The sequence below is a fragment of the Nelusetta ayraudi genome, unplaced genomic scaffold, assembly GCF_046127955.1.
Source record: "Nelusetta ayraudi isolate G7.1 ecotype Tasmania unplaced genomic scaffold, CSIRO-AGI_Nayr_v1 ptg000002l, whole genome shotgun sequence".
Taxonomy (NCBI): domain Eukaryota; kingdom Metazoa; phylum Chordata; class Actinopteri; order Tetraodontiformes; family Monacanthidae; genus Nelusetta; species Nelusetta ayraudi.
Genome location: NW_027466052.1, coordinates 6,688,625 through 6,704,705, shown reverse-complemented (window position 1 = coordinate 6,704,705; position 16,081 = coordinate 6,688,625). Strand labels below are relative to the sequence as shown.

Here is a 16,081-nt window from a genome sequence, read left to right as displayed (position 1 = left end):
TGCTCTGAGTGGCTGCCATGTTATTGGCTTGTTATTAGCTATTGGTGTTGTTAAAGTTAGTTGTATGTTTATTTGTGAGAACACTGTGGTTACATTTTGGGCTTTAAATTAGCACTTTGAGAGCTAGTTTAAAACTCAACGTGTGTATGTGTACATATATATATATATATATATATATATATATATATATATATATATATATATACATATATGTATATATATATATATATATATATATATATATATATATATATATATGTGTGTGTGTGTGTGTATATAAGTGTATATATGTGTGTGGCATATTATTGCTCCATTGAGATATTTAAGTGGGATTAAATGAATCTTTATCTGTGAAAATCTCCAGCAGACAAGATTAGTTGCCTGGATGAGCCCATTTCACTGCTTTAAATCCATGTTTTAACAGGAGCCCAGATTATTTCATATCTTGTTGCTGCAACTATGTATGAACACTTGTTGCAAAGAGGCAAAATAGCATAATGTCCATATTGTGAAAAATCTACCATCCTTTATATCTTTATTTACATTATTTGGGAAGGCGATGATATTCCCTAATTATGATTTATTGGGCATAAATTGACTTTCGGCCAATTAGCAAATCTCCGCTAGGGATTGGCAGGAAAACCTACTCATCCTTTATTTACAGAGCCAGATGGTATTTTTGGAGTCATCTTGTAATGCAGCAGATGCTGAGTTAAGAATGTTCTCTGATTTGGCTGGCTACACCCAGCCCGCAGCCCCATTCTCCTGCTAGTTATCAGGGTGCGGCGAGAACAGTCAGACTTTTGGAAAGCTGGAGCCTCGCGCAAAACCGGCTTTCCTGTCAATGCGCTTTGTCAGCGCTCTGCAATAAAAGTCGTGCACGCTCGGACCTCCTCCGCCAGACATTTCAGCAGAGATCCACTTAGCTGTCAGAAAACAATTGCTCTTTATAGACGGCGACGGCTGGGGCAACCTTAATTTTAAAGATGTTTTAAACGAGCTGCCACGCCGTGATGGATTGGCTTTGAGAAACTCTCCTCCTGCTCCTCTGCACGCCTCAGCTGAGGGCTCTAATTACAATCCCCCTGAATTGCTGCTGTTAGCGCCATGCTGATATTCATCATGTATGTGGGTTGTATGGATTTTTTTTCTCCACCACCTGCTTTCGCGCTCCGTCCGTGCTGTATCACTGCGCACAGTGTCATCTGTTGAAAACGCACCGTCATCACAGCGAGCGCCTCGGGAGCGGAGGCTGTTATTATTCATGCATTGGCTTGTCTGTTGACTCTCACTCGCCGCTTAAGTGGATCTGATCTTGATTGATGAGCTATCTCGCCCCAACTGACCGATGATTGGATCAGCATCTTCCCCTATGTGTGGTGTGTCCTGTTTTCACGTGTACAGTGGCTGCGAGAGACCCTGTGCCTCACATCAACACTGTGTTTGAGCAGAGATGGAAGATGTGGACGCAATACAACGTCTCCCTGTTTAATCCTCTTGATTTGGCAGTTTGGTAGGGCTGAAAAGAAGATCAGTCACTGTAGTAGAAGCTGTACTTTAAGTTCCAACTCAGGTCTCCTCAGCTTTAAATCCAGTCACGTTCAGCCAGAACAATTTAGCCATGTGTGCATGTTTATTATTTTTTTATTTTTTTATTTTTTTTAGAAAATTAGCAATTATAACTATTTTTTGATTTGGTTATGAATTTAGGAATTTGAGATGTTGCCATTGTAAATATTAATGGGGATTCTGATGCATTATCTTTTTCCCCATTGCAATTATAAAGAAACCTATGGTTTTTAATGCAAGGAGTCTAATTTGCCAGGGGTTTAGTCTTGGGTCAATGCAACCAACTGAACACAGTCGCCCTTGAGTAGGACTTGGACAAACAGAATTAATAAGGGCAAAACGATGCAAATTACATCAATCATTGACAGTCTGGAAGCGCCGAGCAATTGCTAAAACTAAGTCCTCATTCATGCACCATTAGACACTGGAGTTAGTTTATTACTTGGTTAAATGAGATGAAGTCGCTGTAAAAGTGCGTGTTTGTCCAGGATGTCTTTAATACACTCGGAAGTGAAGTTGAGTTCGCAATGCGGCCGACTCCTCTCCCTCCCGCTCGGCCCTCTCCACTGATGGATCCATCTGTGGCTTTTCAGTGTCTGGCCTGATGTCGCCCTCCTCACCTGGACAGAAACATCAAAGGGTGAGGCAGAGTCAGTTTGGAGGAACTCTCCCCTCTCTCTCTCTCTGGCCTTTCAAGGTCCGCCGGCTTTGTTGTTGTGCGGTTGTAAAATCAAGGCAACTTTTTTTTTCTTTCCCTCATCTCAAGTTATCTGACAGGTACAGGTGGACTATAGTAGACAGACACCATATATGTGATCTGCTGCCAGAGGAATTTTTTTTTTTGTTTGTTTATTTATTTATTTTTTGAGGCAGTGTAGCTTTGCTAGGATTGCTCAGAGACAGTACGTTGAACACACAACACATCCAACCTGTGCAGTAGATGGGCTGCACCCATTCTGAAGCCTTGGGATTGATACACAATGGACATTAGAACCTATTTAATGATTGGATTTGATTTAGACCAAAACAATAAATCTGAATCCATTTGTAAACGTATTCATTCAGCGTCCAGTTATTTTTAGTCTCTTTGCAACCGTTTTTAGTGGCCCCTGCTGGCGAAATGTTAGAATGCGATTTCTTGACGCATCTTCCTTGGCCTCGTTTTTTAAAGTGGAAGCTCCGCCCGTCTTTATCTCCAGTCACTGCTCAAACCTAGTACTAGCAAGATGGATCTAATAACGATGGCGGTAAGCATGTAGTAAATACTCTGCCCTTCACTACACAATGGACGTCCATTTTTATCCACTTCCATCCACATCTTAATAACCTTTTACTCTATATTTTGTCACGCTACCTTTCACTTTCTTTATTTTTCTTTTTTTCAAATCGCGCTGAAAGCAAATTGGCTTCCATGAATGCTTTAATAGGAGTCTGACAGAGATCATGAGGTCGAGTGCATTTTTCTCAAAATTTTGACGCAACAACGTTATAATTGTTTTCTTTGATTAAAAGATTGCCGTGACGTCTCCTCTCTCTCAACTTGGCTCCACGTGTCTCGTTCCCTTCTCTTTTTGTCTGCATCCTGGTGAAGTGCAAGAAGGGAAATAAAGGACACACTCGCATGAAAGAGAAAGTCATTTCAATGGACAGCGGCCTTGATTTTTAAAGTGTTCTTTCAGAAGAAGAGAAAGGACATGGCTGAGGCGCCTTTGCGGGGCTGCCATTACGTTCCGGTAATTAGAATTCAACATGATGTTTGATGAATTAAAGATTTTTCAGACCGTTTAATCAATTAGACAAGATTGTATAGTGCGTTGGACGTTGAGCTCTGCTCATGAAAATGAAAAACAAAGCAAAGAAAGGAAAAAAAAACAAAAAAACAACAACAAACAAACAAAAAACGAAACACTACATTAGAATCTCAACATTTGCCACGTGTTTATTTGCAAACTAATTTCCAACCTTTTCACATGGGAGATAACTCAAGGAAATATATTAAGTCCCCAAAAACTTTCATACATGAGTGATGCAAATAACAGACAGAAACAGGAGCATTTCAGGGTTCAAGTCAACCTACTGAGCAACAGCCAACCGGTTTAACGTTTAATTCAACTATCACTTAAATCTGTCACTCAACTAAAACGTAATTCCATGTATAAATGTTATGTATTTGCATGTCACCTATTATTTTGTGGCGAATTGCAAATGCAGCCCTGCCGCTGTTGTCTCACAAAATGTTTTGTTCAGCACGACACGCCAATAATTAGCGAGTGCCAGGGGAAAGACGCTGAACCGCAGCGCGACTTGGGATTGTTGGTCCACTCTCCCACAGTCTGAAAACAATATTATCATAATTGGCTCAACAGGAAAACACACACTTCTGTTGTGTCTCATTGAAGAAGTGAATCGCAAACAAACTGCGGCCTGTTTCCTCTGTGGTGTGAACCAGCTTTTATTCCTCTCCTCTGTCTCTCTCTTTAATAAAAAAAAAAAAAAAGAGGAAATATATAAATATAGAGAAACACCAATGAGCGGCTCTGTCTGCTGGGAAGATGGGGAAGAATTTTCTTTTTTTTTTTAAAGGAATGAAATGAGACACAGGGTGATCCATTAGCAGAGCCGTCTCTCAAACTCACAACCTTTGCCATCAATCTCACTGTGTAATTATCGCCCGCCGCTCAGAGAGCCGCTTCCAACAGGCAGGAATTATGAAACGGCAGCACACACACACACACACACACTTTGCCATCTGCTAAGTGACCTTTCAGCACTGCAGTCCACTCCATAACAATAGAAAACATCTTTGTTTGTTTTGTATTTTTTTGTCTTTCCTTTTGTTTGTACATGTGTTTTAATGTCGCAACAACCCAAAAGGCCAAACGGCTGAAAGTCATCCGAGACTAATGCTGATGCTGTGGCCAAACTGAGCTGCCAAAGTGCAATGAAGCCCACTTTAAATATTGTTTCGTGTGATGGTGTAGCGTTTCATCGCCGGAGAATTCTGGACAGTTTGCTGCCGCTGCTCCGACACACTTGAGTCGAGCAGATTGTTTTGTCGTGGCCCTCGATGACAAACCGATGAATCACAGACACGAGGCCAAATGAGCGTTGAGATATTCATGCCGCGTCGTTCCGTGTTTGCTCTACCAACCAGAAACTCGAGAGTCAAGTCGTGATGTCGCTGACTCAGCTGTGGAGCGAGTGCCAGTCGGAGGACCTCGGCTCGGTGCGTCTGTTTATTAGTTTGATTCGTTTATGGAGGCTGTAGTTGGATTCTAGTAGTAGCAGTAATAATACTACTAGTACAGATTTTAAATCATACTTATGTTCATTATGAAGCTTTTCTTTTGTGACTTTCCTTCCTATTTCTCTGAAGTTGTAAACAAATAAATGAATGAAAGCAGAAACTGAGTTTTGGTTTGATCGCTACATGATGCTAATAGGCTAATGTAGGTGGTTCTACATGAGCAAATCGAGGGCAAAAAACCTAAAGCTCAAACCAATATTTTTGAGAAGCATGTGCAGCAGGTCGCCAATTTTGGACTGGAGTTGCCGCGAGTATGACAATAAACAAAGACATCAGCACCAGCAACAGGATTCTTTGTCCTCCTTATTTACCGACTCGGCCCCTGAAACAGCAACACAGAGCGAAGGCAATTATTGAGATTGACAGTTTTACAGAACATACAGATTAGAGGAGGAACCAAACATGCTTATTACAAAAATGCCAAGTTCCATTCAGCCCACCACTGTGGGTGTGCGTGTGGGTGTGCATGCACGTGTCAAACATCAAAGGCAAACACAGGTTTTTCGGTGTCTGTGCTGTGTTGTTAGGGAAGTTACTCTCTTAGTGGCAGCCGTGTGTTGAGACCATGTTTGTCACATGATGTGTCGTGTTCTCTTGTCCTGTTGCGGACAGCCAGGGGGCACCAACGGGTGTCTGTCATGGGAAGAACTGAAGGCATCAACGCCGTGCTGTTCAGCAGAGCAAAGCATCATTGTTTGTACATGACAGGTTTTTTTCAAACATCAAGAGTGAGCGCACACACTTGGAATTGGGAATGTTTTTTACTTTGACTTGGGGCGTCTCAGATGAAGTGCAATGCAACACTTAATGCAATTTAGGGACGAATGAGCTGTGATCCTTCTCACAATGAACCCCAATGCTAATGAGAAATGATCTCAGCGTTGTATTTTTTTTCTTTCAATTCAACCTTTTTTTCTCATTTTGAAATAGACAATCTAAAAAAGAAAGTTGAGACAGATGTAAAATTGTTAAAAGCTTTGTGTCTCAATCACTTTATATTTTCAAGACGGCTTTTGTTGTTCACCTGACTCAGTCCGCTGTGTCTCTTTGTCCCTCCTTCAAAGGTTACCACACTTAATCATGCAGTATTATTATCATACTTATTATATTGCTGCTAATAATATCCAAACCACTCTCTAGACTGCTGAAACTTAAGGACTGCTTATTTCAGTCTGTCCTGGATTAACCCGGGAAGAGGGATGTATTCCTTTATCGTGTGAGTGAGGTTTCAGATGTTGAGACGCGTGTTTAATGGGTTGGAACATTTTTCTGTTGTTCTGCTCTGTGGACCAAAAAAAAAAAAAAAAAAAAAAAACGGCGGGTGAGGGGAGTCTTGATCTGAGCAACGGAGAGGTCACCTTTAGTAATAGTAATTATTTGCAGCAATTAGCTCAGATAGCGAGGCAGCATTTGCACGGCCTCCACGGAAAATTGATTCTTCATGCTCAGAATCACTTCAAGGGTAAAAGCAGACAGATATTATTATATGCAGTGAGAAAAATAACAAAGGCCCATGTGAATTTTGGCCTGGACCAATGTGGGAGGATGTGCTTTTCCTGCGGTGAGGTATGACTCACCTGATTTGGCCATTTTGTATTTCTCTATGAAATGTAATTTGAAAGTAGTTAAGTTTCCATCAACCTTTTAATCTACAAGTTAATGACACACGTCAAGTTTTTATTTTATGCATTTTTTTTCTTTAACTAACTTTCATAACTTTGCTTAAGATTTGCTTGACGGTCATGGAAACTCGGCAAAACCATTTCCTCACCCACTAGTGAACCCTCAGTCTGGTGTTGTTTTAAGAATGTTTGTACAATGTTTGTTTTTACAGTTTGTATCTGAACTTGACTTGACAGAAAAAAAAGATAATTTAAGATTATTTTGTTGAACAGAGAAAAAATATATTAATTATTCTGAATCCAAACCGAGACCTGAGTGCTGGCTTGTTTTTGTTTTCCAGTGTTCTTTTCCAAGTGTACAAAATCTTCTCCAACTTTTTTTTTTTGTATTGTTTCCCCACTGTTTTTGGGGGAGATTCTGAGACAGATTGATAGTGAGTCAGGGAGTAACGCACCCAAATTTCATATTTCATACTTCTATGTTCCCAAGTACTGCAAATCCAAAGGCCAGATAGCTGAAGATGCTCTAAGGCTAAAACCTCTCACTGATGTATGACTGATGATGACTGCTGATGAATGGTCATTGTCTATTCATTGGGCTTTTCTTTTTTAAACTCGGCATTGAACTGTTTTAAATTTCCCTGACTGATGACTTTATAGCTCAGTATTTGAAGCAATTTTCAGGACAGGAGCTATTATATTGCCGGCTGATCACGTGTACAGTAACCTAACTACAGCACTATGTAGTATTGTAATAGCTATCAACTAACTATTGCCTATTGGCTAATAGTGAAGTGTTCATAGTATTGGTGCAATGACGAGTGTTTCTGATCAATGTAATTATAGTGAAGCTATTTATTTTTTATTTTATCTCATTTCAACAACCAGGACTAACGAGGTTGGTTATCCATCTTTTTATTCCAAAAAAAATGAGGTTGTGACAGTGGAAAAAATCCCCATCATTTTTGATTTATTTTGAAGAACTTGCTGTGTCTGAAACTAGTCTAAAATAGTGTTTTCCAATGTGGCGAGCCGCTCCGGCAGTGTGATCTACATCACCCGTCCTCGGGGCTAATGAGATGGTTACACGAATAGGGAATTCGCTGGGGCTTACTTGTCCTTGAATCAGGATTAATTGGTTAAATTGGAATGAAAAAAAAAAAAAAGGCCCTGCAGCCTCCTAATATTTAAGCAAATGTAGGTGTAATGGCAGGTCGCTCGGTTGCAACGAAACTGGAGTGGGTGACTGGGGAGCTGTTTCCTTGCGTGGACGAGTCGGGTCAGCACAAAGGCATTTCAAGCTGCGATACAGCAGTCACAGCCGCCAAAGTGCATGTGTACATTTCCTCTGTCATTACTTCTACATTTACATGCATCCGTCACTGGAGTCTGTCTGAGGCGGAGCTACACGTTGGGCAAGTCAGCAGTTTATCGCGACCTTTGACCCCTTGATCCCCTTGACATCAGCTAGGTACTTTTCTCCCAACAGCTGGATTTTTTTTTTTCGTCTTATGACCACAGAGATGTGGTGGGAAAAAAAAAATGCCAGTATATCTCAGGTTATGAAATTGTACAGCGGAGGACAAACATGCGAGCCAATTTCACGGAGACATACATTGGACCAACATGTCGAGTCTGCTGTCATTAAAGACGTCAGCCAGCGGCGAGCGGAGCCGCTCCTGCATCACCAGTTATTATGTGCGGGGCTGGAAATACTAAATGTGGGGAGGAGGAACATTTGACATTTGTGCAGCAGAAGGCTTTGTAATGTTCCCGACAATAATACCAGAGTTCTTGGAATATGCAATCCTATTAGCAAGGCTTCAGAGAGTCCCCAGCCAGCCATTTTTTTTATTACTAATTTTTTTTTTTTTTTTTCTTGATCTGTAAGTGTTTTTTTTTCTTTCTAAATCCACTTGGGCTGATGACAGTTGTACGGTCGTATATTTGCTGCCGATATGAAATTTTAATCATGTGGCCACACTTTTGCACTTATTTAAACCTTATTTTTATACTGGAAATGCATTTTTCTATTTAATATTTTGTAAGACCCCAATTCTTTTTTTTTTATTGCTTCTAATGGTTGAATTTCCACCATGATTCATGTGCTGTCAGGCTAACAGAGTTGCATTAGCTCCCATCACTGCATCCAGGAGCGGAAAACACACATTTCAATTACCGACTCAAACTTTGCCCTGAAATCAACACCGGGGGTGTGTGTGTGTGTGTGTGTGTGTGTGTGTGTGTGTGTGTGTGTGTGTGTGTGTGTTCGTTCGTGCGCGGACGTGTTCCGGAACGGCTGCGCTGTCAGCTGCTCCGAGAGGCTCTGTCCAATGAGGTTCCCGCGGTAATTACCGAATTCACGTGAGATTTACATGACTACACGATGTCGTCATGTAAACAGAGCCACAAACCGTTCACGACGTCGTCGTTGTTCCCAACCAGAGCAGCAAAAGAGGAATTCAGCTGCTGGAACGTTGAGGATAAACATTTTTTACAGTTGATTGTAATTGATTGTTTGTGTATGTTTTATTCTGTTTCTTCCATTTGTGTGGCGAGTTTTTTTTTTTTAGTAAATTATTGAAATCTATCACTCGTGAACGTGATATACAGTAATTGTCTCTGCTGTAAGCATTCATATATATGTATATATATATATGTATGTGTATATATATATATATATATATGTATATATATATATATATATGTATACATATTAATTCAAGTTACCAACGCTGTGTTTTCTTTTGTGTTGATTTAAAAGTAGATGTAAGAACAGTTCTGTGTTTTTGCAACAAGTAAATCAGACACAAGCTTTTATTATTTGACCTTCCTCCTGCAATCAGCTTCTCTCTCAATGGACATTCTGAGATTATTTGCAGCTATTTCTCATCTCCACTCGCTTGAAGGGGGAAGAAAAGGGTGGAAACACGGGAATCTTTTGCTCGTCACTTTGCGCCTCACAAGTTCAACATGTACCGTGGGAGATGTAGCTTATTGCCAAAGCACACTTTAACACAGCCCAGACTTGAAGACAGTCATCCATCTTTTAAGCCCTGGCGTGCAGTTTAAAACGGTGTGACGAGTTGCACATTTGGCCTTCAACAACTTTAAATTATTGATGATAGAATTGTTGCAGTTTAGAAGAGATATCGCCTTCCTGTTGGACATTGTCCGCCTATCTTTTTCCCAGCGCAGCCTGTTGCTGTCATTGAATGATGGTGAGAGAAGCGCCGCAGCGGTGGGGCAACAACCGGCTCAACATACGCTCGTCTAGCAGGACAATTTAATTGTTCCTGTCAGAGATGAATGCGGCTGGGACATAATGGCGGATGATAACATACACAAGTGTCCTGAGCTTATGAAGACTCGCCTCTATTGTGCCTCTGTCAGGTTTATATAGTAATTTTCAGTAATTGTGTCCCTCTATTTTCCACGGTTGCGTCATGAATGTGTCAGAGAGATGCAGAATCAAGATATTTTTTTTTTTTCTTGGCTGCTTTTCAATGATATATTATCAGCGTTTTGATGGAGGTCTTGTTTTAACTCCAACTCTCTCTCTCTCCTCTGCTCATCCTCCCGCCCAGAGTTTTTCTTGGAGCTGCTGGACAATTCCGAGAAGTCTCTCAACAGCATGTTCACGCGGACTTACGGCAGGCTGTACATGCAGAACTCGGAGATGTTCCAGGACCTCTTCACGGAGCTGAAGCGCTACTACACGGGCGGCAACGTCAACCTGGAGGAGATGCTGAACGACTTCTGGTCGCGGCTGCTGGAGCGCATGTTCCAGCTGCTCAACTCGCAGTACCACTTCACAGACGACTACCTGGAGTGCATCAGCAAGTACACGGATCAGCTCAAGCCCTTCGGGGACGTGCCCAAGAAGCTCAAGGCGCAGGTCACCAGGGCCTTCATCGCCGCACGCACGTTCGTCCAGGGCCTGATGGTCGGGCGGGAGGTCGCCAACAGAGTCGCCAAGGTGAGCGCCTGTCTCCTCTCACACGTGTTTTACAGTGGCGTATCTGGCTTCACTCGACGTATCAGCGCCACTATCCATCCAGAGAAAATAGCAGATCTGAAAATGTTCTATTTTTTTTTTGTTTTGTTTTGTTTTTTCCAGCTGTGGGATAAACAGAATTTAAATTCTGGGGGTCTTTTTCTATTTGTCCAAAGTTTCTTTGTTTTGTTTTTTCATTATTTTGCAATTAATTTGTTTTTTTCATTCTCTGACTAGAACAGTTTAGCATTATACACACACCAACTGTTTTAAAGCATCTAAACTGCTTTCAGGAGAATTTGTGGAAATGTTGTTTTGTTTGTTTTTTTTTGCTCTTAGCTCACTTCCTGTGAGTCTAAATGGTGCTTGTTTTTGCCACGCGAAACAGAAACAAAGAAGGAAACGTTTCATCACTCAAGTTGTTTGCGTTATTTGCTCCCGCACAACCTTAAAGAGCACATCGGCTGCCTTGTGGTCCGTCCGCCGTCAACTCTAAGATTCACTTGATCTTTTAAAAACCTCTTTTATCCACTGTACTCCAGTAAAACTAGATTACATCTGAATTATTAATTAAAAGCCCGCTAATCAAGAACAAGCATTTAGATCTCATATGAGGATTTTATTTTTTTATTTTTTGTATGCACTTGATCTTTAGCTGTGAGGCCAGCGTGAGACATTTTTTTTTTTCCCCATCCTCACGTGGTTGGTGGAGTGTTGCAGCACACATGGTACACTGCACATTTCACCAGAGTCGCCCGCAGAGGCCGAAGCTTTGCAGAAGGAGGAGGATTAAAGCGTATTTCCCCAGAGATTTGATGTTTTGTTTACAGTGCCTCCTCCTCCTCCTGCTGCTGCTCCGAGCGCTGCTGTTGCTTTCTGACGCTCAGGAAAAAAAAAGGGACATCTTCAGTGCCGACGGTTGATTTAATAATATATTTTATTATTCTGTCTCTGTTGTCTTCAGTGCAGGTTTTATTATTTTGTTCCTGGACACGGTTCGTTATTTCTAAAGCATAATGTTTGCAGGGCGCCATCAGATTCCGGAGATTACAGATGAATTTTTAAAGACTTGGATGTGTTTTATGATTCCATATTAAACACAAAGTGTTACGCAACAATTGTTCAGGGACATCTAAACTGTGGATCTTATGCAATCAGTGCTGAAAGTCATGAATTGCACAGCTGCAATATATTACACAGATGCATAAATTACTTTTTTTCGTAAAACAAAAAAAAAAAAGATGGAATTGTGATTTGTGCAACTACAAATTTGCAAACTTGCTGTTGCAAGACTGTTTGGTGGGGTCACAGATTTCACCTTTGTCTGTGTTAAATAATAGAATGATTTTTTTGATCATGTTTGAAGAGTACTCTTTCTGCACCAAGCATTCACTCTAATATCTCGTTGAATTAGACACAAATGGAGTGTAGCTGCAGGTCAAAGGTCAATCCTGAGTTGTAAAAGTACCTTCAGACTTTGTCAAAGACAGAACAACTTTTAATCAGCCTCTAAACCAGACCTGGGCAAAGTACGGCCCGCGGGCCACATCCGGCCCGCTGCGTGTCTCTGTCCGGCCCGCGTGAGGCTGATCACCCACCCCCCCGCCGCCACCGTCACCGAAAGCTTGTCAGCACGTTAGCACGATAGCGCGTTTCCCCAGTCCCCATCAACGAAAGCGCAATTTCACCCCCCAGGTCCGTCGACAAAACTTGGCCGTGGCCCACCGACACGATTCAGGTTTGTCTTGTGGCCCTTTGCAAAAAATAATTGCCCACCCCTGCTCTAAACCTTGAACTTCGCTCACCTTTCAGCCAAACACGGATAAAGAACTTGATAGAAGAGTGCAGGGAACAAAAGGAAGAGGCCAAAGCTCTTTAAGAGATGACTTTTTTTCAAAGAGGCTAAAGCAATTCTTAAGAGTGAAAATTAAAAAATCTTGGCAAGTACTGGGAAGAAAGTTATAAATCATTTTAAGTTTATTTACCTATGATTATAATAAGAATTTTGACTGATTTAGGGAAAAACCTCACAAACCTAACGCTGATGGCGTTTCCTCTCGCGCTGCATGCTAGAGGAGGACACCGCCGCTCTTGCAACACTTCTCAGTTGATTAAACGTTTGAGCGCGGCACGGAAATGCTATGCAATTAGGGGGCTAACACGCTCTGTGATTCGCCTGATTCATAATGCACGTCGGTGCACACCGACCCGTTGGAACATAAGCTCATCTAGGAGTGGAAGTGGAAACAGGCTGCGTCGTGCCGCCACCTGGCTGATAAATGAGGACCAAGAGCCGCCCGCGTGGTGCTGGAGCTGCCGCCACCGCTGCTGCTGCTGCTGCTGCTGCTGCTGCTGCTGCTGCTGCCCTAAATGGAGCTCCATCCCTTTTTTCTTTTTCTTTTTTTTTTTTGCCATCCACTCCAGTAAAAAGGGAGCCTGGCAGCTCAAGCTTTGAACTTTTCTCTTTTAGGTCCGCCACAGAACTACGCCTGCCTTCTCCCAGCCTTCTTCTCCTGCTTATTTATTTATCCCAGACTAAAATGATGTCAGATTGAAAGACTCGCAGTGGGAGTCTGTGGACAATGAGCCCGCTTGTGTTTTTGCGTGTGAAAGTGAAAGGTGAGCCATTGCACTTATGCGTTGGTAAAGCCAAAGGGGATGCAGGCAAGGTAACGCCAGGACAGCCGCTAGTGCAGCTGCCGTCGCCTGGTCCAGATTGTGAGGTGAGGTCATGTGATGTCGGAGGCGGGTTAATGTATACACAAAAACAAAGCGCTTACGCCCTTTATAATGACACATTCAAATTGAAATGCTGTCTCAGACTCGCCTGTCGTGACAATGCTGCAGCTTGATACATGGCGCCTTTCATTACGGAGTCGCTTTGGAATGGTGGATTGTGACGCTTTAGATCATCCACACAAAAGTATGATCTCCTCCAGCTGTCGCCGTCCCTTGTTGCGTTTCATCCGACTGCCTCGCGTTGGTCCTTGAAGCCGGAGAGAGGGAGAGCCCAGGCAAAGAAGTGAAAAGGAAAAATAAAAATGAAATCCCTTGTACGGCATGCAGTCGTACTCTTTAGAAATGAAAGGTTGGATTGATCTCTAAACGGATGTTTCATAAAGCCACAAGGAGCGTTTCATCCCCCGGTGCTGCAGATGGGGGAGGTGGAATCACAGGTCAAGGTGACTGCTCATGTCAGGAAACTTTCTAGCGGGAATCCTTCCGGCTGATTGTTCACATGCGTGGCAGCAGTTGGATGATGATGGCGCTCCGTTTCTCGGCTCCACTCCATTATTGATGGCAAAGCGGCAGAAAAATGGGTTTGATCGAGGCCTGGCCTGCCAAGACACGCAGAGGCGCTCATTTTCTTCACTTTTCCATGTAAGACTACATGACTGCTGCTGGTGTCAATACACCTCAGTGTGGGGCTTCTGTGGTATTTACAGTAAACAGTCTAGACAGTCTCATCCCCATCAAACTGCGATTTATGACGTTGAGGTTTGCATTGTTTTGTTCCTCATAAATTACTTCGTAAATTACATGCAAGGGTGTGTTGGATTCGTCTGAAATTTTGCAAAGCACTCGTAGTGACATCCCTCTCGGCCAGAAGTTTTCATCTTTTCTTCAAATGCATGTGTGTATGTAGTATATATTCAAATTGAAATGCTTGTGACATACATTTCAACGTAACACAAAAAGTAAGAATATTTGTGTTTGGTAGATTATTTCTTTGTTGTAACAATGCTTCTTGGTAATAAATCTTATGTCGTTGGAAAGCCTGTTTATTCCCCTTTTAAATGGCGCCACATTTGTGAGGAACATGCATTTTTGGGGTGAACAGCAGATCTAAGTATCTGGGTTGCACCCCTGAAAAATATGACAAATATTCTCTGCCGAGTCAAACAGCTTATTCTGCTGTTACTATTGACTCTTTTTTGAGCTTTTAGCTCTTCATCTGTAATCTCAGTGATGGATTTCCTCTCCTCTTCTACTCCTAGACTTTTTCCAAGGGACCCGGGCGTGCTATTAATTGATTATTTAGAGTGAGGCGTCCCACCAGGCGGGAGACTCCTTCATCCCCCATCGTATCGTGGCGAGAACTCCGATACCTTTGCTTGCAGTGAGAATTGTAAAAAATGTATGTTACACATATATTTTTTATTGCACCGCCATTGGCATCGCAAGTTCAACCATCATGATTGGAGGACAGTTTTTTTTTTTTACCTTCTCATTTAAAGTTTTGTATTGAAAGTTTGGTGTTTTAGCGCAAGTGTTCACAGATGATTTCATCGCACCCTTTTGCCTCTTCTAGTGTTAAATGTATTTTACAGCTTCTTAAAAACGCCAGTAGGCCTACATCAAATTCAACATTAGTGTGTGACTAGCTGTGCAAGTCCTTGCTAAATATGATTTGCACGTTGCTCTGCAACTCTAATCACTATAGCGCCCATGACATTCATGAAACCCCCAACATTGAAGTGCCAAAGTCCACCTTTTCTTTTTTGGAAACTGTGGGTTCAAAAGATCTGCTTTGCTCAATCTTTCACGTTCCTCTAGCGCAGAACGACCCGCCAGTCAAGAGCTGTGAATATTTTCAGCTCTCTGCGGTGAGGCCACAGCGGGGAAGACATGTGGCCTCGATGAAATGGGATTGCGCTCGATTTGCGTTGAACAGTTTCCTGGACCTTGATCCCGGATTAAGAGAGGAATCTCTTTGGATTACAGTTTATGATGACCATTAAGAGTTTTATCCTCGTGGTACTTAAAACACAGTCCGCAGTCAACATTAAGGCCTGCTCAGAGAAAATTGCAGGGATTTGGACCTTTTGAGAGCTTTAAAGTTCAGGCATTAGAGCACTTATCACTCGCGCTGCTCAGGCACGGCAGGCCGCCCTCTCCGCTTCTCCGCGCATGTTTAGTCACCGTGATGGAGGCAAAGATGGTATTTAGCGCCGGGGGATTTCTTGTTGTCTTTTTTTTTTCCTGATGGCTCACATTGATCTTATTATACACTCATTTCCTAGCCTGGACTGTCGGATGGTTTAACATTTAAGCCTCCAGGCAGTTGCTGTCCTTTATCCAACATTTACCTTTAGATTAATGCGCTGACGGATTGAACGGCTTTTTTGCACGACACTCACGTGAGATGTATCAGGGGAGCCGCTGTGTGCTTTTTTGCTCTTCCACTTCTCCTCCTTGCGTGTCTGCTTCTCTGTGCAAGTGCTGCAACACATTCCTCTAGACCAGTGACTCAGTGCCGGGGCGAGCCAGGAGGGTGCGTTTGGCTCTCAGCAGAAGCAGCACATCTAATATCACTCCCAACAAATGCATTAACAAACAAATTAGGACTAATGGAGAGTAACAAGAGCAGGAATTAATAGCTTGTTCACTACGGTGTGACAACAAATGTCGTTAAATAAATAAATGAAACGTTAATATTTACTACAGTAAGATTAATACTGAACTAGTTTGTGCCACTTGAGTCCGATGTCAAATCTGCGCCTCAAAGAATCCTGCATGTATAAAATGGAAAAGACACGCTCCATCGTTTGGTGTAAAATACATTGCAATCTGCTTCTGTGATTG

At 42.2% G+C, this 16,081-nt stretch overlaps 1 protein-coding gene across 2 annotated transcripts in view; it reads left to right on the top strand.

Moving 5' to 3' along the window:
• The window catches only part of gpc6a (glypican 6a), a 113,944-nt gene that overhangs the window by 50,659 nt on the left and 47,204 nt on the right, over positions 1-16,081 (top strand). For both annotated transcript variants that reach the window (XM_076020386.1, XM_076020377.1), the window contains exon 3: positions 10,086-10,477. In XM_076020386.1, coding sequence (XP_075876501.1) covers positions 10,086-10,477 — 392 coding nt within the window. The remainder of the gene's footprint in view (positions 1-10,085; positions 10,478-16,081) is intronic.